At 37.3% G+C, this 23662-nt stretch overlaps 1 protein-coding gene across 2 annotated transcripts in view; it reads left to right on the forward strand.

Moving 5' to 3' along the window:
• The window catches only part of GRM1 (glutamate metabotropic receptor 1), a 419295-nt gene that overhangs the window by 362113 nt on the left and 33520 nt on the right, over positions 1-23662 (forward strand). For both annotated transcript variants that reach the window (XM_049654488.1, XM_049654489.1), the window contains exons 6-7: positions 10060-10186; positions 20079-21009. In XM_049654488.1, the coding sequence (XP_049510445.1) occupies positions 10060-10186; positions 20079-21009 (1058 nt within the window). The remainder of the gene's footprint in view (positions 1-10059; positions 10187-20078; positions 21010-23662) is intronic.

The raw sequence follows: 23662 nt of genomic DNA on the forward strand, positions 1-23662 counted from the left end.
AATCAAAATAAAATTCTGAAGTTACATGAATGTAATAGAATATTTCCCGATTTACACAGGCCATACTGTCATATAGTGAAATATACCTTACGTACATATAGAAAAGCCCAAGTACATGTATCTTACAAACTACGGACTTTGGAATTAGGTTAACTAATTTCCTTTCAAGAGATAAGTCTGATTCCTATTTCTTGGTATTTTCTATTGGAAAGATAAAAATTTAGTTTCAAAGGTGTTAGCAGGGTGGACCTCAGAAGATTGCTTAACTTATATCTGCTAGAATCCCTCGTTCAGCTTCAGCTTCCTGCATCACCCTGAGTTTCCCACTCCAGTTAGATCAGCAAAGAGGCCAAACCACCAATTTGTTGAGTATCAAACTAAAAGGGACGTGTTCATTTTCATTGTGATCCCAGACTCCTTCAAAGATGGAAGGAAGCTAGGACAGTCTATTAAGAAACCATTAACCATTGACCTTTAATTGGAACTATGTATCCTTAGATTTAATAATACCATAAGCATGATTAGGTAACGCTACTAGAGGAGTTTGACTCTAGGTTTTTCTGTTGGTAAGTATAGCTACTTGGCAGATGTTGTCAATGTAAAAATCTTATCGTTTCTAATAATACCCTTCTTTTAAAAATATAATGGCTAATATTAATTTTCACATTAATACTACCACCTGTCAACATAGGCCAGTGATTAAAAAGCAGCCACTTTGTTGTAGATCTGATAGTTTAAGACTGCAGAGATTAGGGATGAGAGGCTCACATTCCAGAATGTTTGTCTTCTTTAGCAACCTAAGATCTTCCCTTTAATGCCTGCTGTGAACTCATTCTTTCTGTAGCCTCTTTAGCATTGTTTTCCTCTTCCTCTGTACATTTTCCAGCTCTTGAAAGAACTCTTTCTATATTTATAGTTGCTTACTTGGCCCAATTCCAGCATTATCCGGCAAGGGATGCTGTCCCTCTGAAAGACTGGATATCTACTTTGATCAAAATTGTCAAGCAGTTAGTACCACCTTCCCTTTCCTAATGATAAATAAATAAATGAGATAAGGTTAAATTTTGTGTGATAGAACATATATGATTTGCCAACCATCCTTCCTGTTACTTTATGCAGAAATAGTTACAGGCAATAGATGTGTCTTGGGTCCATGCTCTCCAGTATCAAGGTTGAGAAGAAAATGCAGTCACATTATAACGTGTGTACTCCAGGTAATAACACATCTGCCGATATCACAGTTAAATATCCTCAGGGAGAAAAACAACTTTAATGATGTGATAGAATATGAAACACTGCATTGTGTGAAATCAGACAGATGAACTTTGAAAAGCATTATCATTCCATTTGTTTTGTAATGATGGAAAAGTTGCAAAACTTTCATCAAAATATAAAATAACCAAAAATAGGCCTTAACACCATTTCCGGGCAATTCCCCACCTGATGAGATACTGGCCCTTTGATCTCAACACCCGGAGTTGGAAGTTAGGGAAACGGGGTGCACTCTTCTTCCCCCTTCCACTCTTCTTACTCTCGCATTGAATCCGGGTAGCTCACCTGCTGATTTTCTTCTAGGTCACGTTATGGATCACGCCTGACAGATTATTTTATATTCAGTTTTTCCATCTGTAGTTGCTCCACATTCAGAGTTCAAAGTGTGTCAGTTGCCCTTCTTGATACTTCTAGCTATTTTTGTTTTTATGGGATAGGCTATAGCATTTGGAATGGTTTCATTCTCCTTCAGCGCCTCCTCAAAATTGCTCAGATATGTCCTCTTCCCTCCATGGCAGTAGGAGGAGGAATTTTGTCTTGAATTTGGTGTCAAGAGAATCATTTTAGACTGAAATCTACCTCAAGCAAACGTGCTCATGGTGCAAACAGTCATTACTGTCTGGTCACTACGTGGCTTGCGTGTGCATGTCAGGTCCCCACCACCCAGCCCATCCAGCCCCATCATCCTGGACCTTCCAGAGAGTTTTCAGAGTTATTTCATGACTGCTAAGTGTGAATTATCTTTGAATACTTCCCATATCTGTAATGAGCATTTTTATTTTGGTTCAGCTTTTTCCCTATTTGCTCATAATTTTGATCTAATTAATATTTCTCTCCTTTTCTCACTTTCAAACATGAAAGAAAACATTAAATTGACCACTTGTATAGCCACCAGCCACATTTAGTAATTGTAAACCCTTCACTCTATTTTTTATCACCTTACCCTTTCTCTTTCTTTCTTTCTTTCTTTCTTTCTTTCTTTCTTTCTCCCTCTCTCTCTTTTACTCTGTCCTATGTTCTCCCTGAGCCATTTGAAAGTCAGGTGCAAATATCATGAAACTCGATATCTTAATACCTCAGCTTATGTTCTGTAAGAATAAGGATAATTCTCATATAGCCATAAGAGGAGTGAAGAAAGTTAGCAATAATATCATCAACCACAACTGTCCCATCCACCTCTGCTTTCTCTCGGTGGGAATCAAAGCAAACTACCCATTTAAACTGTTCACAGTTAATGTAGCCATTCTGGCAACCAGTGAAGTGATGATACGGTTCGTCCATTATGTAATTCTTTCAAAATTCCACTGCAGGATGGCAAGATCTGAATATAAATTGCCCACATGAATATAAAAAACTCCTTATCTGAGAAGACTGTGATTACATAACATTGATGTGATCTCCCCGGGCAACTAAAAATATATTGGCTGCAACTTTGAAAAAAAAGAAGACTAAATGCTTTGTGTGTGTGTGTCTTCTTGTGCATGTGAAAACATGAATACCATAGTCCCTCTGGATGAGGAGGAAGCTGTAAGCACTGGTCATAATGAGAAATTCTGTGGAATTATTAATTTATCCATAGCTACTTTGAGTAATATCTACATCTTCACCTCTCGTACGTTGACCGGACTCTGTTTACTGAAGTTGTTGGTGATCACCTTAGCTTCAGACCCAGCCTATCGCCACTTTTGGGCAGATAGCACCTGATAGGTGCTGCTGCTAAATGACGTGATACTGGACAGTGGCAGTGGCAGACCCATTTGCTTTTGTAAGTAAACATTTATTGAAGTATAACATACATACAGAAAATAGAGAAGGAAGTATGAGTATGCAGCATACCAACTCTGTTCTAGCTGTTGCCTCTGCCTAGAATACTCTTCCACTGCATATATTCAGGGCTTATACCCTTTCCTTCTCTCAAGTCTTTACTTAAATGGCAATATCTTAGTGATGCCTTATCTAATCACCAAATGCAAGATTGCAATTCCTTATTCCAGGCATCCCCCTATCTAGGACCACCATGAGGCAAATGAGGTGCCTAGTGCCCAAGATTTAGGGAGGCACTCACTCTCGAGGTTGTGCAAATGCAGGGTGCATACTTACACAATGCTGAGGGTGGGTGTCTCTTTAAATTTGGTCCCTAGGTGCTACACTTGCCTCACCTTGGTCCCTGCCCTGCACCCTATTCCTCTTTCTCCCTTTAGTTTTCTCAAAACCCTTCTCTAGAATAATAGCTCCTCCTCAGGATGGGGATATTATCTGTTTTGTTCACTGACTATGTCTAGCCTTGACATGGTGCCTGGCACATTATATGCACTTTAAACGCATGTTGTAAGAGAATGAGTGAATAATTGAATATATATGTTCTGCATAAGCGTTTCATTCCTCTATCAGTACACTTAACACATTATATTAGATTTTGAGCTCCTTAACACTAACAATTGGGTTCTTCAATAATTTATCCCATGCATAGCACCATGTCTGACACACTGGGCCACTAAACAAAGGTTGATTAATTGAATATATATCTACCAGGCTCTGAGATATAATTTTGTTTCTCCACATAACATGTCATCGCCTTAGCAGCCGTTGTTACACTAGGAGTGTCTGCCTTTTGAAAATAACTGCAGATAACAAGACTGAGATTTGCACAAGATACCAATCCCTTCTGCAACGGCTTCCTCACCTACAGAACGCATGTAATTAACTCCACTGCACTGAGTGGCAATGAAGGGTTAGTGTAATTCTGTACAGAGGTCCTAGCAAAAAACCTGACTTTATATATGTCCATTCTTGTGATGATTTTAAGATTTTATTTATTTATTTTGAGAGACAGACAGACAGAGAACAGAGAATCCCAAGGAGGTTCTGCACTGTTAGCACAGACCTGATGCGGGGCTCAAACTCATGGACTGTGAGATCATGACCTGAGCCAAAATCAAGAGTCAAATGTTTAACCGACTGAGCCACCTTGGTGCCCCATTCTTGTTATGATTTTATATTCCCATGCCATTTTTATTATATTTTCCATATAACAAATTACAATGTAGGGATTTTAATTGATATTTTGTATTTATTTTTTGTAGGGTTTTCGTCCCTTACTCTTCTTTTCCATTCTTTGAATTCATTTCTGTTTCTTCTGTTTATGTCATAGTCTATATTATTTTCCTCTTTTCATCCGTCTACATTATTGAGAAATTAACATGGGCCAAGAATTATACTAGTGATGCAGATGGGCTGGGTCTGAGGATCCAGGGGAAGGTCCCACAAGACCAGCCAAAAGGGTCCTTTACTTCACACAGGATAGAAACCAAACACCAGCAAGAGAAAGTGGAAGAATTTATTAAATAACCTGAGTGACAGAGAATAGCAGACGGAGTGTCTGGGAGACTTGAAAAGGAAAGGAGAATGAGTCTCATCATTGCTTGGGGTTAGGGGTTCATATTAGAAAAGGGTCTAAGGTACATGTTTCTTCAGGAATCCAGGGTAGAGGCCATTCAAAGGTGAGTATGAGCTGTACAATAGGTATTATTCCATACATTACTGAAGGTAGGAGTATTGATGCCAGTATCAGCCAAGGTTTGTTTGCAGTTAATGTCCTGGAACATGTTTGGAATTCGGCTCTTCTTAGGTGTTATCAGGTATTTGGGGCCCAGGACAAATTTCAGAGAATGATTAACTTTCTTACTTTCCCCTTGAAGTGAGAACATAGCTTCGTTGGCTTATTCAGAGGTAAAATATGGAACATGAGTAAATGGGGCCTAGTAGAAAAACAGCAGAGATGGAACTTTTCTTTTTCTTTTTTTAAAAAAATATTTGTTTGTTTGTTTGTTTGTTTGTTTTGAGAGAGATAGAGACAGCACAAGCAGAGGAGGGGCAGAGAAAGAGGTTGAGAGAGAATCCCAAAAAGCCTCCAAACCATGAGCACAGAGCCCAATGCCAGGCTCCATGTCACGAACCGTGAGCTCATGACCTGAGTTGAACCAAGAGTCAGATGCTTAACTAGATGCTAAACTAACTGAGCCACCCAGGTGCCCCAAGATGGAGCGTTTCCAAGATGGAGTCCCTTCAGCTTTAGTACCTCACTAGTACAGGGAATGCAAAGGAAGCTCAACCATGGCCCATTCCTTTGAGGAACTCAGTGTAGCTGGAGAAAAACATCAGCCATTAAGTTGATTGGGGGGCAGGGTTAGCTCTTCTCTCTTGTAGCTGATTCTCCCCCAGTCCTGATTAGAGTAGACTCAGTTTCTTTATTCTGTTTAGTCTTTTAGGCAGTTCTCTTCTGAGGAAAATTTTCTCTGTTTCCTTTGATTCACAGTTACCTTTCCTTCATTATTTTCTCTTGATGCTATTTATTTTCTTACGTTCTTTTTCTAAATAAAACCTTAATTTAAAAAATCCATTTCATGTTACTTCAGAAACTGAGTCACAGAATGAACACTTGCTTTCCTATTGCATGAATCTTTTAAGACTCCTACAGTGTGTATGTAATTGAATAATGGCATTGCGTGTACCAGCAGGTCACCTAGTCTCACTAGCAATCAACAGCACTGTGTACGCAGGATCTAGAAAGAATCAAAGCAGGCTCGGGGACTTAGTAAGCCTTGGTCCTTCAAGGGCAGTTTCAGTAAAATATCAAAACTGTTGTTGTGATTCAGATCTATCATAAAAAGTATTTTCTGTGACAAAAGTGAAAAAATACTTTATTCAGTTATTGGGTGTATACTACAGTAGTCTCCTCTTGTTTGTGGGGAATATAATCCAGGACACCTCCCTCCCTATGGATGGCTGAAATCCCAAATAGTACCAAACCTGTAATATATGCTATGTTTTTTCCTAGACTTATATACCGATGATAAGGTTTAATTTATAAATTAGGCACAGTAAGAGATTAACAAAAGTAACTAATAATGATGCCACTGTACATGCAAAAGAAATATTAGTAAGCATGACTCATATAAAAAAACAAAATATACAAATAATCAATAATATGATTTTGATTTGAATATCTGAAGGAGATTTGAACATAAATTAGAGACAATAACAATATTTTAAAAAACTGTACCTAAATGAAACATATCTACCATATAGATATGAAAAAAGCTAGCGGACAAAATCTAACTTGTAGTAATGAAATGCCAACTATATTTTAGCTCTTAGAGAATTGTAAATAAGGCCCTGTTTGAAAGGATTTACTGCTCCAGAAATACTGTCTGAAGCTTGTAATGTTGTACCTACCCTTGAGAGTATTGACACAGATGGACTTTGGACTTGTGGAGAAAGGTGACATCCTAAATGGGAGATTATGTTCTTTCTTTATGAAAATGTATTTATTTGTTCGCTATATGGTTCCATGTGAGAGCCATGGGTTAACACACACCTATAAACACGCACACACACACGCACACACATTCTCTCTTCTTTATCTCTTTCTTTAAAGTGTATTCTCTAGGTTACTCCTTGCACAAAGCAAGTCAGATGAAACACAAATTTGATGATGTTTCTAGTCTACTTGAAACCTTCCTCCAAAACAAACAAACAAAACAGAGTTATGTGGACATTAATGAGGACAAAATGAGGGGTTGGCACAGAGGCTCTGTCCTCATTTGACAGACTTATGTAAGAAATTATTAACAGACAGAGTTAAGTGCAGAAGCAAGGACCAGGGACTAAGTGAATGCCTGACTAAAGAGCTTATGTTGCAAAGGTATTGGGGTTGGGAGGCACTAAACTTCTTTGAGTGGCCTAATTGTATGTTTTAAAAAGATTCAAGTCACCACCCACTGACCACCTACTGTGTGTTTTGGGTACATATCTATCCCTTGATGACAATGATCTGAAAACAACGAGCTGGCTTGGTCCCTTCTCTTGAGGAGCCCACTGGGCATTCCCGTGATCTAGGAAGCTCTGCATGTTAAGAAATTAGAGAAAGAAGAAGTAAGAGTAAGAAGTAAGTAAGTAACTGCAAGAAGAAATTAGAGCATGTTGTATAATTAAAAGACAGGGCCCAAAATTCAAGTGTAAAGTGTTAAAATCTCAGTCTAGAGGGGTGACTGAGAGATGGAAAAGACAAATCAGATATTATAGACATTGTATGCCAAAAGTACACATACTTGGTGGCAGAATAAAGAAGACATAAAAAAAAACTGCATGTGAGCAGCTTCATTTTTTATTATTAATAAATAATGATATAATTATGTTTTATAATTTTATAATGATATAATTACATAATTTTATAATATTTGTATAATTTTAATTTTATAATTGTTAATTATATAATTGATTATATACCTTTATATAATTATATAATTAATAGTAAAGGTATAAGTTAATCATTTATTCATTCATTTATTTAATCATTTAAAACCTAATTTTAAAGACTTTCCAAGAGTCACTCGTAGGATCTACCTTCACTAGTCATCCTGAATAAATAAATTTGCTTAGCATTATCACCTTTTGAATTTGTCAAATTAGTAGCATTAATTTTATAGTGAGAGAAAAACACAAAGCTGACTGAAGTCATACAGTATTTTGTGATGGCTTTTACTATACTTTTTATACCAACTAAAATAAGAAAGTAGTATTCATTTATTGAATTTTTCTCATATATCACTTAAAAAATTATTATCTAGAATGTAAATTTTCCATGCTTATTTTGAAGTTGGGGCTAGTTTTTGAAAAGACTTAATCTGATTCTACTTTCTAAAGTCATTTGAAAGTAAACGAAGAAAAAGAAAACATTTTACATTTTCTGAAAATAGACTGTTATTTGATATTTTATATGTAATTCTAAGATAAATATATAAATTTTGACCTGCTCTGTGAGAAGATAATTTTATTTTCACAAAAGCTAGAGTTTGTATTATTTTAAGGTATGGCAATATTTACAATTTAATTCCTGATTTTACATACGAAAACATTTAATAATATTTACTGTATTAGGGAAGAACTTTTGCTTCTAGCCATAAAAGAGTAAGGGAGTCCAGACTGCCTTTTGCTGTAAACAACTAGAAAACTTGACATAATATATGAAATAACTGTGTTCAGACATTGGAAAACAGTGCATGACCTTGATTCCAGGGAAGTGTAGGCAAACAAACAAGATGAACCCAAAAGTCACTAAGGCTTTATGCCTGGAGGCAATTCCCTGATTGTTGTGCAATGAAAGAGAATACAGAGCTTGGAGACCTTGCTAATTTAAGAAGACAGAAATCAAGATTTAGGAAGGCCAAGGCAGCGAGAATTTGTACTGCAGTGTAAGGGAGAGGAGATCTATTCAGAAAGAGTCCCAGAGGTTAACACACAGGTTCCCTTGAATATTTGGCCAAACACCGATCTGCATATGAGTAGGGTAGAATTCAAAAAGTCCAGGTAGAAAACAATTACTGGGGAGCTGGAATCCCTGAGCTTACACAGACCCAGGAATTGTCTCATTTTTCACAAGCCAGAGTGGAGATACCTTGTTGAATACACAAGGAATTAAGTAGAAACCCCAGGTGATTACACTTTAATATGAGGCTTAATTATTTCTAGAGCAGACAATCTTCTAGACTTATCCTAAAAGATTAAAAACAAGGCTCAAACTGAGCCACGAGTAGTTTGCCGCCAGAACAAAGACCAATAATTAATTCTTCAGGGAAAAACATCCAGGACTCTACGCCTTATGTACACAATGTCCAACATCTATCTGATCAAAATATTTATATCCAGCCACATCAATGATTATACTAAATGTAAATGTATGAAACACTTCAATGAAAGGCAGAAGTTCTCAGACTGGAGATGAAAGCAAGATCTAATTATGTGCTGTTTACAAAAAACTCACTTTAAATGCAGTGTGTTTTGACTTTTTTTTTATTATGCCAAGTGAAATTTGCTTACCAAACAAATTGAAAATGGGAGAAAGGGGGCACCTGGGTGGCTCAGTCGGTTAAGTGGCCGACTTCGGCTCAGGTCACAATCTCGCGGTCCGTGAGTTCGAGCCCCGCGTCAGGCTCTGGGCTGACAGCTCAGAGCCTGGAGCCTGCTTCAGATTCTGTGTCTCCCTCTCTCTCTGCCCCTCCTCTGTTCATGCTCTGCCTCTCTCTGTCTCAAAAATAAATAAACGTTAAAAAAAAAAAAAAAAAGAAAGAAAATGGGAGAAAGTTTAAACTACTCCAATAATAAATGATTCTTTGTAATTTTTGATTCATTGTAATTTGGGGCTAAAAATAATTTTTCTTCCAACAATTTATGTGATCTTTTAAATTCACTAGAGCAAGTCACAAGGCCAATAACAGGGTTGACTTTCTTGGCCATCATTCTGTTTTTATGTGTATAAAGTTGCTCATATGTTCATAGTTACAAAATTCATTTAAAAATCAATCCTCAGATTTTATGAATAAATAAGGTTTTATTACGTAAGAAATTTGTGGCTAAACATTGCTCTTTCAGAGAAGAAAAATTTATTTTTATTTTTCTGAGAACAATTAATACAGATGAATATAAATAATAAAATTTAGCTGTTTCATTTTTGTAACACTAAAAAATATAATGTCATCAATTCCCTTTATGAAAGAAATTATTTTTGAAAAGCCTCCAAACCCAGCATGGAATGAACTGAAATTCACATCTGAACTTGAAGATAATCAGGCCTATTCGAATGCATGTACTTAACGTTCCTCAGCATATAGGATATTTTGAAGAGTTACTCTTTTTTTTTATTGTAGTATGAAAATAAGTCCTTATATGAAATAGAAGACTTTCTGGAGAGACCATCTTTAAGGCATATGAATTATCTCTGTGTTACAGGTCATACGGAAAGGAGAAGTGAGTTGCTGCTGGATTTGCACAGCCTGCAAAGAGAATGAATATGTGCAAGATGAATTCACCTGCAAAGCCTGTGACTTAGGGTGGTGGCCCAGTGCAGATTTAACAGGTAGGAGCTGCCTCACTTTAGATCTTGTCACTGATTATGGGCTTTCCCAATGTGCCCATTGTTTAAAATATGAACATGCAGTTCGTGCCTTTTTCAATGTTTATTTACAGTGTGCACTTTAAAAAAATTTTTTTAATGTTTATTTTTGAGAGAGAGGGAGAGAGAGAGAGAGAGAGAGAGCATGAACTGTGGAGGGGCAGAGAGAGAGGGAGACACAGAATCTGAAACAGGCTCCAGGCTCTGAGCTGTCAGCACAGAACGTGGGGCTCAAACCCATGAAATGCGAGACCATGAACTAAGCCAAAATCGGACGCTTAACCGACTGAGCCACCCGTGGGCCCCTAAAGTGTGCATTTTTTAATGCTCATGTCAAAGAGCACAGAGAAGCCGCTCACAACTTTTCCAAGATTTATATTGTAAAGCAAGTTCATTTAAATATTTATTTATTTATTTATTTATTTATTTAAATATTTATTTAAATATAAATAAAAGTGTATTAAAGGGACATTCTGGTATACCAGCTATTTTCTGTTTTTTTCAATTTTTTTTAAAAGATACTACTAGTCACCTGCATGTATATTAGCAAACATTTGTTGAACATCTATGCATGAGGCAGTATTCTTTTGCTTTAAATTTGTCTTGCTTTATTATTTTATTTTGCTTAAAACTTATCAGGGAAGAAACATGTAAAAAATAATCTAAGATTGTTTTAATGTAGTAGAGATATTAAGAAAGTACATAAAACTTGTGAGGCAGATAAGAAGATGAGAGGAATTCCAGAGAGAAAGTAGAAGATGGGAAAAATGAAGGCATATAACACGTGTGGGGAAAGCCACAAGTGTATGAGGCTGGTTGGTAGACACAAGGACCTAGCAGAGGCCAGAAGTGAGACTGGACAAGCATGCTGAAGGTGGATGGTAACAATCTTCTGCATGACCTTTTCCTAAGGGTTTGGACTGCGGCTTTAAGCACAGGAAAAACACGGAAGGATTTAAAGTAGCAAATAACAGGGGCTCCTGAGTGGCTTACTCAGTTAAGCGTCTGACTTCGGTCCAGGTCATGATTTAATGGTTAATTAGTTCAAGCCCCGCTTCAGGCTCTGTGCTTACAGCTTGTAGTCTGGAGCCTGCAATGGATTCTCTGTCTCCTTCTCTCTCCACCCCTCTCCCATTCATGCTCTGTCTCTCAAAAATAAATAAATGCTAAAAAAAATTTTAATAAAAAAAATAATAAAGTAGCGAATAACATCATGATATCTGTGTCCCCAAAAGATGCTCCTGGCGGTAGTATAAGGAGTGTAGTGATATTGGATGAAAAACAGAAACTAGGAAGCTATTGTATTGGTCCAAGTGAGTAATTTCAAAGGCTGTAGACTAGGGCAGCTGCAGCAGGAACGGAGAGGAATATATGAATGCAAGAAATGATTTACTAGTAAAGTCAATGGGAATCATATGGATGGATTATCAGTTTGTAAGTTGCATTAGAGAAATGTTAAAATATACAAGTTTTGTTTTCTGTGGACCCTGGTATGAACTCACACATGAGATGTGTTTCACAAATACCTTTCAGAAATTTTAGGAGTAATAGAGCCATGGAAGCTGCCATCTGAGTACACAGAGATTTTTGTCACCTGAGTAATCTCATCCCTCCTTTTAGAGGGGGAAGCTGAGGCCCAGAGAGGTGTACTTGTGTGCCCAAGGTCACGAAACTAGCTAGAAGCTGAGCTCAGTTCCCTGGGTCTTGATCCTCTGCCTCCCTGGGTGTTGTTGAAAATCATTAGGGAGGGTAACATTCCTGATTGTTTTTTTAATTTTTTATCTGTTCCCAAATAAGAATAGCAACTAAGAAATTGTATGGCTTACTCAAAACACACCAAAAATGGCTGGGTAAATAGAACCAGGTCACATAATGAAAATTTTACTTATTTAGTGAAGTACCTTGTAAAATGTTAATCTTGTTAGAAAAAGTTAAACTAAAATGAGTGTCAGAAAGCCTTTAGAAATTGTTGAGTACAAAGACCTTCTTTAAAGAAGGGAAATTAGATTAGAATATTTTTGAAGGTACAAACTGTATCTCACTCATATTTTTATTCTGTAGCTGAAAATTGTTATTCAACTTTATTATGCCTAAAAACTCCCCAGGAAATACCCACTTCCAGAGAATCCCATCACTAGTTCTGAGATGGGACCCAGCAGATTCTAAGGTGCCTGGTTCCTGTCCCATCCCTTTAGAAACATTACTCTCTGGCTCATAGTCTAGTGTCTTGAACATCATAGCTGCCTCGTAAATGTCCTATTGAGAGAAATAGAAAGAAGAAGGGGCTCACCTAAGTTCATCCTGGTCAGTGTGTTTGGTTAATAGAGAATCCACTATGAGAATCCAGTGTTTTTATCCCTGGGTCTAACTTATCTCATGGTTGCATGCAATGGAATGGCTTGGAAAAGCTTTTCCAACCACTTTTGGCCAACAAGGCTTCTCTCCCACTCGTGCTGTGCCTCTGTTCACATCTTTATCCTCCTCCATATAGTGTGTGCTTCATGCTGGGTCTTTTTGTCTCAAGTCAGCCCTCTCTGCTCTTTGACGGAGACTGCAGCTGACTAGGAAGAGGCTCGGAGACAAACCTAGCCTTTCTCTGGTTCATCTTAGAAGTCAGAAGTTCTGGCTTGGAGGTATAAGAATTTTTCTTTTATCTACCTTTTCTTGGGCTTCCCCCAACTTTTCCTACTGCTCCATTTTCACTTTGGGGCTTATTTCATACATGATAAAGAACGTCTATCCTATTTTAAAACGTTAAAATACAAAGAAACTTTTTAAAAAGATCTAATACGTTAACATAATGGAACTCAAAGTCATATATTTTATTCCCTAGAGATCTTCCATTGTGGGTATATTTTTGGCCTACTGCCAAATGATCATCACCATTGAATTAAGGCTCTTTGAGTTAGTAGCGCATAAAAAAATATCCTCCTTGACTGTACATAGATATTTAATGTGATTATCTTTCTAAAACAGTTAGTCTATCATCCATCATATGTGTAAAGGTCTCTTTAGTTGAGCCGAGCAACAAATCAGGCTGCCCTTTTCTAATAGCAATAGATTTGATTATTTTGCAAATATATATATGTATGTATATGTGTGTGGGTGTGTGTATATATATTATATACATTACATTAATATATATACACACACCCACACACATATATCTTATGTTTAGGATCTTTCAGAATACACATCTTTGATACTAATTTATACTTAGTTTTAATGACACCTGTCATTTCTGGATTCCTTTCAGCCTTACACATGAATGGAAAATGAGGTCTTATTTGGAGGCATGTCAGGCTCAGAACAAGGATGCAGCACATGGCAGTGTCTTATTGGTTGTTGCCATGGTAGCAGTAGTTGTGAAAAGAGAAAACCCACAGGCAGAGAATGCCAAAATTCAGTAGAAACACTCAGAGGAGTAAATGCATTGCCTTTCAGTAGGTGTTTTGTTTTCACAGGTGGATCTTCTTTTGACTGAATTTTAGTTAATAGAAAAGAGTGAGAAATCATTCTTCTTTAGGAAATGGTGTTTTTTACTGAAGGTGGACTTTGTTTATACGCATAAAATCATTTTACAAGATAGCTACTCTCCCTATATTTTCCAAAAACTCTAATATTAATGAATAAAAACATGTTTATAAGTGAGTTTTATTTTCATTAGAATATGTTGTTTTTTTGGCTCTAAAGAAAAAAATGGTACATTTCTTAAAGGAAGCACTTTCTGTAGCACTTTCGTTCATAAGTTTTTCATATTTTCTTCTTGGAAAAATGCACATTTTAATTCAGCACTTCAATTTCACACTTATTTCTTAAGATGCATAAACAGAGATCTCTTCTGACACGCTATAAAACTTGACAGTAGTTTAACAATTCACGAACCAATTATATGTAATCTGGTGCTACTTATTTCTGTTCAAAAGTCAAATAGGATGAGAAAGCCAGACTACACTAAATTTTATCATTAAAAATAGAAAATATTAAGCTATAGAAATTAATTAGTTTTTACCATTTTTGTCCATCCCAACAGTTACTCTGACCTCTTACACTATCTACTCATTTACTTAATTTTATATACACCACCACCTGCTTTGTGCCAGGCATTTTTTGGAGAAACTAGAAACATATAGGTTTATATAAGTTTATATCACGGGGAGGAATTTCATATGAAATGTGAGCATATAAGCAATCAAGTAGAAGTCCTACAACAGGAGTATGTACAAAATGTCATATGAACACAGAGTAAAAAAAGCAATTATTTTCCCCTGGTAAGACAAGAGGCTTCATAGAGAAGGGGATATTTGAGTTGAACATTAGCTATGAAATAGAATTCTTCCTTGTAGGTAATTGATATTAATGTGATACCATTAAAGACAGCATTTTGACAAAGCTTTATTAATTATGAAGCATTATTGTAAATGTTATTAAATGTCCCAAGACATTTTAAATAGAATAAATGTGGACTTTCTTTATTTCTTCGGTTATATTAAATTGGTATTAACCTAATTGGGAAGAAGTCCAGTATTAAATTATAGCTTCCTCCTGTGCAGTTGAATCTTACAAGTGAACCAAAATTTGTCTAAAAATTAGGAGTAACTTCCTTTCCCTCAGATCAGTAATTCTTGGATTTTGGTCAGTAATTTGTAGTCTGCTTGAAGGAAAATGGATCTGTCTAATGGCTCTGGATTCTCTGGGATAACTGTAACCACAGATACTGCCAAGACCTTAAGTTCTTGAGGCTTTAGATACAGTATGCACAACTCACATAATGGCTTCTGCTTTTAGATGCTGGGGGTCAGGCAGGGCCACTGGATGAAGGTAACTCCTATCCCTTCCAGTCTTAGGATACCTAAACACACGTGGGGATTGGAGAACTCTTCTTTTTAAGCCTCAAAACAGGACCAAAAAAGTCTATTACATATCATATCACTTATATGGACAATATGGATATTACAGCTAAGTCTCTCAAAGAATCAAAGCTAATGCTTCTCAAATTTAAGATGTCTAAAAAAATAAGAGAAGAAGGAAAGAAGAAAAAGGAGGAGAAAACATGTTTAAGAAGCTGGTTCAAAATATAAACATTCAGTCCCAATCCTCAAGTGATTCTGTTTTGGGGGGATTCTGGATTGACCTTGAAAGGTCTGGTTTCCCCATAGGAAAAAGAACCTAGGACCTTCACAAGAAATAAAGCAACCACGGTAGAGTTGTAGGTACATTGTTTTGGCATGTTGTTGACAAAATGCTACTGTTTCAGCACAGAATACTTATATCTCCTTCTAGCATAAGCATATTTTTCTTCACTTGTGTCCACTACACTGTGTAGAATAGGCTTAGTTTATAGCTAGGTTTGGAATGATTCTGTGATTACTTGTGCAGATGCCTGAGTACTGGTTTTTCACTCTCGGCTACATTAAGGGGACTGATATTTATGATACACAGTTTAGAGAGTGAAGCTCCACTTGGTGACAACCAAAACCAGTTTGTTTACCAATGGATTTCAGCTGACATATTAGACAGACAGACTTGGCTGTATGACTTAAAGATCATAAAAAGACTTCACTGGGGACTTCTGCCTTGAGCTCTCATTTCAAAGGTGAAGTGTACCCTTGTGGGAGTAAGGATCTTAGAGGGCTTGCACCTGGATCTCCCTTTGCCCCTTGGCGCTTACCTGCACTGTCTTTCTCTTAGTATATTACACCTTTTGCCCTTAAGTAAAAACATTATATAAGTATGTTCTGTGAATCTTCTCAGTCCTTTCAAGCATCTGAACTTGTGCAATCTTTGCATATAAAAATAGTATCATTATTGGAAAAGTTAATGTAACATACCTACCAATAGCTTGATATAATTGAATTATTGTGTTAATGATTTTTTAGTAAAGCGTAGGGTCTGGCAAATACTTATTACCAGTAAGGAGATCATTAAAGACAAACTCAGATTTGAATAGCTTCAAATCAGTGAAGAAGAAAAGTATGAATAAGAAAGAGTATACAAAGGAAAGTATGATATATGTAAGAATCTTCTTCAGATGATCTTGCACAGAAGACCATTGTGTAGTCATCAGCTTCCTATAAGCTTCTTCAATTAATGGTCAATTTCCATGTGCCTTCAACTTCTGGAAACTCTCTGAAGAACCTCAGATTAAATCACTAAGGGGTGTAAACTTCAACAATATTAAGGTTCCTTTTTCATTTGTCTAGGAGTTGGAAATGAGGACAGAATTGCACAGTTTAAATTCATGAATAAGTGTTCCAATGAAAAGGTTCCCATATCACTAGATTGGTCAGTGGGAACACATTAACTAAGACCACAGAATCTAATATTTTAGCCTTTGTAAGTATTGTGGCTTTTCAACAGAATGCTTCAACGCACCAGCAAAATAAATATACTATTTAAGCTAGTACATATTCATAAACCATGGAGGGAGAAAACTATACAATTCCTTTGGAGTAACTCAAAAGTTCTCCTGCAATTGTTTCAGTCAATGCCTCCACCTTTACAATTTTTCCTAATTAATTTAATTACAAATGAAGCATGAACTGGCCACATCTGCCATCCTGGAAATGTTTTCCCAATAGTATTTAATTTTATAGCAAATTTGTCCCTACTGAAATGAATTATTTCATTTATTCCATCAGGATTTTATCCAATGCCTGGTAGATATTTTATCTGGTACGATCAAACAGCCATTCTGGTTTTGTCAGTTATTTATCTTCATGAATCTTACAACATAATAATTGAATTTCTGGAATTTTTATTTAAGAACTTCTTTTCTGGCCACATTTTGTGATCTATAATTGAATACTTGAACTTCATAGATTTGTTACTAGTAATAAATTTGTTGTTTTATATGAAACTTTTCTGTTAGGATTTTTAGTCAGAGCAGTCTGCTTAGCATGATAATCTCTAAAATATTTCTATTGTATTTCTAAAGTGTTTTCATAGTATCCACAACTTTTGCAGTACCTTTTTTACTGTGAGCCTTTGACGATGAGCAATGGTTCTTTGATATATGCTCTGCTGTTGAGTTAATATGTCTAGATCATGGTGTATCATTTTCATGTTTACACAAAAAAAGAAGAGTTATGATAATCTAGGTACATATGATAATCTGTATTTTTTGGGGCTCTGTCAACAATCCATCTTCCTATTTCTGTGAAGTCTTTTGTCCTTTTGCAACTAAAGGTATTCCTTGCCTAATTTTTTTTAAATTATAGATAATATAGGTATTTTCATGAGTAGAGCAGCTATGATCTGATCATATATAGGGAACCATAGTACATCTTGTCTAGAAGTAAATCCTAGATTAAATATGTGGGTTTTATGTCACAGAGAATAATGTATCCTTCCAATAATAATCTCAAAAGTTGTTAGTTGTGGGTCCAGGCATAGGATTGTTAAATGTTTTCACCATTCCTGTGGTTTTATTAAACCAATATATCTGATGTTCTATTAATAGCGAGATTATGGGGGGACATAAAGACACCTATATCAATAAGAAAGACATATCGCTTCCCTTGGGAGCTCAGAGGAAGGACAAGGAGTTTGTGGGTGCCTGTGTTTCCCATGAGATTAAGTCACTGGACAGACTTTAGGTAGATGTCCTTCTGAATTTTAGCTAATGTGGGACATTGGTTCTTTTAATCACATATCCGTTTGAAGTATCTATAGGCTTCCTTCTCTACAGTTTCACAAATCATACAGAATAGAGGCTCTTTTAGTTGTTTTACCTAAAGATCCATAACTATATTGATTTCTAGCTTATTTACTTTTTAAATCTATCTGGAAATGTCCAGTCACATATTGGGTATTTTCCAAGTTGATAATTTTACATTTTCTTCTGTTTGATTCCCCCAGTTCAGGACTAAGCCCGTTTATAAAATGAGAAGATATAGTCTTTCTTGTCAGGTGTTGAGTCTACCCCAGAATTGTTTGAAGATGTCATAAAGTCTATCTTTATCTTTATTTAGTTTATACTTCTGCATCTTTGTTGAAAGAAAGGCTTTCAAAATTGCCTTATGTAATGCATTTTCTATTTCTATTTTTTAAACTTTACACCACTAGGTTATTTAAATCTTCTCTTTTCTAAATGGCTGCTTTTAAACATTTTCCTCCATGAGGCTAACAATTAGTTGAATTAACTCATATATATCTGTAGTGTAGGACAGTAAGCGTCTAATAAAAATCCTGAATTCTGCAGAAAATATTATGCCTATATCCCTGAAGTTTAGGAAAATCATTAATTATAGCTCTTAATTTGGCTCTAGACCAGGGTTTTAATTCAACGTCCATAGATCTGACTTGTGTTCTACAAATTTAAAATGTGGTATTCTTTTTCTGATGAAAGCGCTGAGGACAGACTAGCTCATTTACAAAACCAGGTAAAGTTGCATAGAAAAAGGGATGGAATGAGGGCTAGCTTTCAGAAGGTTACAAACGCTTTGACAAAGACTACATTGGAATTTAAATTTTATTTAGCAAGCTCAGTATGCCAATCAAAAGAGTGGAGTATTGACTATTCAGTATTTTATCTCCTAATTTGTCCCCAGCCCCTTTTACGTATTGTAATTCATTGGATGTGTCATCTCAAAAGTTCCCCATAATAGTCATTGTTATCCTAAATTATCTATCTAATCATTTTCTAAAGTTTATCAAGGAAATGAGAAGATTTGGGATTAAAAATGTGACTTTTTAGAGAAAGCAGACGTTCTCCAGGAAGATGCTTAAACTCTGGCATGGACAGGCCCCTGATTCACGAGAGTGCCCCCTCCCCCTCTCCCCAGCTATGATCAGAGTGTGTGCTTGTGAATGGCTGGCACTTGTTTGTTGCAATGAGTCTGTTCCTTCTTGGGTGATTATCAGACACACAGGTTGACACTGACTGAAGGCTTGCAGAAACCATGTCCTTGAGGGGAGCTGCAGTTGATTGAACAGGAGTAGAACAGGTTCTGGTGGCCTCTGCTCCCATGGCTGCAGAACAAGGAGTGTTTTCTTAAAGTTGTGGGCGTATTTTTTATTCTCACAATTTGGGAATACTGGCCCAAACTAAACACGAAGTTTAGTGAAGGGGTTGTCTCCAGGACCTGACAAATTTCTTTATCTCTGCAAAATACAAAACAGACTTTATTCTCCATCTGAGGAAAAAGATAAGCCAGGTATTGAGGAACACAGTGCTGTCTCTCCTTTCAAGAGATGTGTGATGGGAGATTCCATTCTTCCTTTGTACCTCTAGTAGAGGCTGATAACTCAAAGGCCCTCAGATGCCACAGATGGGTTATACATAATTCAAGAGGTGAGACAAAGTGAGTAATATGTAATAAATGGGAGAATGCAGATTCTTCTAAAGAATTCAAATAAAATTTATGTTTAAAACACTCTGCTGGTCAAGATAGTTCTTGTCTGTGAGCTGGACTTACCTCTGGACAGTTATGTGAAAATAAACACGTTGTTAATTTATTGCTTACTAGCTTATTCTATTACATTATTACCATTTAACCTTCCCTGGAAACACAGTTTAGCTTCCTTCTTTTTCTTTCTTTTTCTGAAAGTGTAGAACGAAGTTCCACCCACGGAGTGGCATCCATTTATAAAGCTGGTGTTGGGAGAAAAGATTATTTTTATAGGCTCAAACATGTCACATTAGGCTTATGACGAGATCAGGTTTGAGAACATGATTGTCCAGACAAGCCAATAATGTATATTTACTTCTGTAATAGTGAGACATGTTCACACGTAATTAAAATAACGCGAATTGCGGAAGATGTGAACAGAGCTGTGCTTTCTGTAGCTGGTAAGCGATGCTATTATTGATCAGCAGAAATCTTGGATTTTAAAGCTATTTTTCTCATTACAGGCTGTGAACCTATTCCTGTGCGCTATCTTGAGTGGAGCAACATAGAATCCATCATAGCCATCGCCTTTTCCTGCCTGGGCATACTTGTCACCTTATTTGTTACTCTTATCTTTGTGCTGTACCGGGACACACCAGTTGTCAAATCCTCCAGTCGCGAGCTCTGCTACATTATCCTAGCTGGCATCTTCCTCGGTTACGTGTGCCCTTTTACTCTCATTGCCAAACCCACCACCACATCCTGCTACCTCCAGCGCCTTCTGGTTGGCCTCTCCTCTGCCATGTGCTACTCTGCTTTAGTGACCAAAACCAACCGAATTGCACGCATCCTAGCTGGCAGCAAAAAGAAGATCTGCACCCGGAAGCCCAGGTTCATGAGTGCCTGGGCCCAGGTGATCATCGCCTCAATTCTGATTAGCGTGCAGCTAACCCTGGTGGTAACCCTGATCATCATGGAGCCCCCCATGCCCATTCTGTCCTACCCAAGTATCAAGGAAGTCTACCTTATCTGCAATACCAGCAACCTGGGTGTGGTGGCCCCTCTGGGCTACAATGGACTCCTCATCATGAGCTGTACCTATTATGCCTTCAAGACCCGCAATGTGCCCGCCAACTTCAATGAGGCCAAATATATTGCCTTCACCATGTACACCACCTGCATCATCTGGCTGGCTTTTGTGCCCATTTACTTTGGGAGCAACTACAAGATCATCACCACCTGCTTTGCAGTGAGCCTCAGTGTAACGGTGGCCCTGGGGTGCATGTTCACTCCCAAGATGTACATCATTATTGCCAAGCCCGAGAGGAATGTCCGCAGTGCCTTCACCACCTCTGACGTAGTCCGCATGCATGTTGGTGATGGCAAGCTGCCCTGCCGCTCCAACACGTTCCTCAACATTTTCCGAAGAAAGAAACCAGGTGCAGGGAATGCCAAGTGAGTTATCTGACCCGGCTTTGCCTCCCTCTCTGTCTTTTCTCTTTTCTTCCATTTGAGTAAATTGCGTTCTTCCATTTCCCCAACGGTTTTCATTTCCTTTCTTAATCTTTTCTCTTTCCTCCCCCCCCCCCCCCGCCCAAATGTCATACTCTTCTGCAGTAGGAAATACTAAAGGTCTTCTTTGTTTTCATTCCTTTGAAAAAGCCAGAAGCATGAAACAACAACCAGCTGAACATACCCTTATTCTTACCTAGAATCTTCAGCTTCTGTTCTGCCAATAATTGTTTCCTTTCACGCGGGTCCTCCCCTGTATGGAGCATCAGCACATCTCTGGGGTCTGGGTTTGAGATGCACATTCTAGTTCCAATTTTTAGTTTAGAATATGACTGAATAAAGTTTCTGATTTATTTTTATCACGCTGGAGTCTCACCCTTACTAACCTGGGTTGGAGAGGAAGGAAATGAAGCCCCTGTGGAAACTTGACTGTTTCAAAATTTGAGTGCAACTAGCAGCAAGTCTTTCCTGAGAGAAGTTTCCTTAAGCAACCCTCCTACCATGCCCCTCTTACTTATTGAGCATGGATGTATAATAAAGATGTTCCATAATGGTACATGAGAATCGAGCTACCTCTACTGCAAGCTCAAGATCAGAATGGTTTGTTTCTGAGCCATAAAGCACCAAAAGAAATAAAAAAAACCAGATAAAGGTGAGGAGCTCCAAACTGACATGGATGCTTGAAGTTCTAAAGGTACTTGACCCATCCCAAACCTCCTCTATTTTCCTCATTAGCAGTGTTAATTTTTCTGTTTGAAACAATCCTTTAAAAGTGAGGAATTTTAATACAAATAATTGTAACATATACATGGTTTTATAACCCGAACAAGTCAGAAGACAAGGGGAATAGGTGTTATTTCCCCCCACTTTGTAAGGGAGGGAACTCAGCCACTGTGAAATTCTGTGACTCCTAAGTGTAATTCTGTTTAGTTAGCTGTCCTTTGTCTAGGTCTTAACTTGCATGAAATTTCTCATCTTAACACATGTCAAAAAATTGACGTGCCTCTGTGTTTTGTATCTTTACTTGTCAAGCAGTGCCAGGGGCATCTTTTACAGAAATCCTGTAATTGGTTTGAGGATCGGGTGAAGGAGTCTATAGGAAAATATATTTTTTAATCCATAGAATTACTATTATTTCAAATAATAAATTATAATTTTCCAGCATTAAGGGTTAAGGTCATAGTGCATGCCTAATTGTTGCCGTATCAATTTCAAGTTCTGAATAGGATACTGGTCATAAAAGTGGCTTAGTCATTTTTTTCCCTTGCCAGGCATTTCACGCTCGCCAGCACCCCCTCAGGAGCAGGCCCCTAGCAGGGACTCATCAGAAAGCGTGAAGGCAAACCAACAGTGCCATGAAATGAGAAAAGAATAATAGGCCATAGCCACAGAATCCAGATGTAAAATGGCGCATAACAATTTTCATTAAGAGGGAAAAAGTGAGAAGAAACGCAAATGAGAAGGGAGAAAACGCTCCTTAAGCTGGAATGTTTGTAGACACTAAAAGATTTCCTTGATTGCGTCTCAAATGGCCTTGTGAGGGTTCCATTTGACCACCTACCTTTATGCACGTCCACGTTTCTGACTTTTCTGACTTTATTATGGTTCTTCAGAAACTTTCATATGATTTTTGGTCATAGTCATTTCTGAAAGCTGTTCTAGCCGTTAAATGAAAGGAGAGACCTATGTGATCAAGACATCTCGTGTTGCTACCCAGGGATATGCGTTTTTGAAAGCTCTCCCAGTGTTTTTATGTCCCCTTGTACACAGAATTCTATAAGCGCCTGTCCAAGAGCAGTGACTAATGAATAGTATATAGTGCTTGCTGCTGGGATAAGCTGATGTTACTTTAACAATGCTTAGCAATTCTCTGGCAGCCCGGCATTGTTGTACATTCAGATCATCCTCTCATACCCGGAACCTCTTTCCTTATAAGCTAAGAATATTCCCTTCACTACTATGAATTTAGAAAAAAAAATGTATTTGGGATCCTGCTTTTAAGAGAGAAATCAGCTTGTTCTAAATTGTATTGGTTTTCTCAGAAGTGCCGTTTTACCAGTAAATTGCTTATCTATTAGCTATAATTTATCAAGTTCTATCGGATTATGATGGTAGGAAATATGCTTCTAATTAATAACATGCAGCTTTTTTAGTACAATCTGTAGCTTCTGAAGGATGTACCACACAGCTGAGCTGATGCACAGAAAGTATTTGAGGCTAAACTTCTACCGATCACAGCCATTTATGCACTTGTTTTCTCATTTTTTCTTCTACGGCTTCTCTTGTAACTCTCTATGAGACTGTAATTTTAAATTAATAATATCAGTGCCTACATTTTTACCTATTTAAATGTTATTTTATGTTTTTCTGGTTTGTCTCCAAACTTACAAAAACCACAACAATCTAATATTTTTCTACAGCAACTAAAATCTAGCAGAGTTGTGCCAACTGGAGCAAGGGGCTGAAAACTCTGGAGAGCACATCACCCAATGAGTTTATTACCATTCTGGATGTGTAATTCCTACATTTATGGTGCGCTGAGGGTGTTCAGCAGTCTGCATATGTAGCTATAAACACAGAACAGCTGCTGTAATGA

Source organism: Panthera uncia (genome assembly GCF_023721935.1).
Source record: "Panthera uncia isolate 11264 chromosome B2 unlocalized genomic scaffold, Puncia_PCG_1.0 HiC_scaffold_24, whole genome shotgun sequence".
NCBI classification, from domain to species: domain Eukaryota; kingdom Metazoa; phylum Chordata; class Mammalia; order Carnivora; family Felidae; genus Panthera; species Panthera uncia.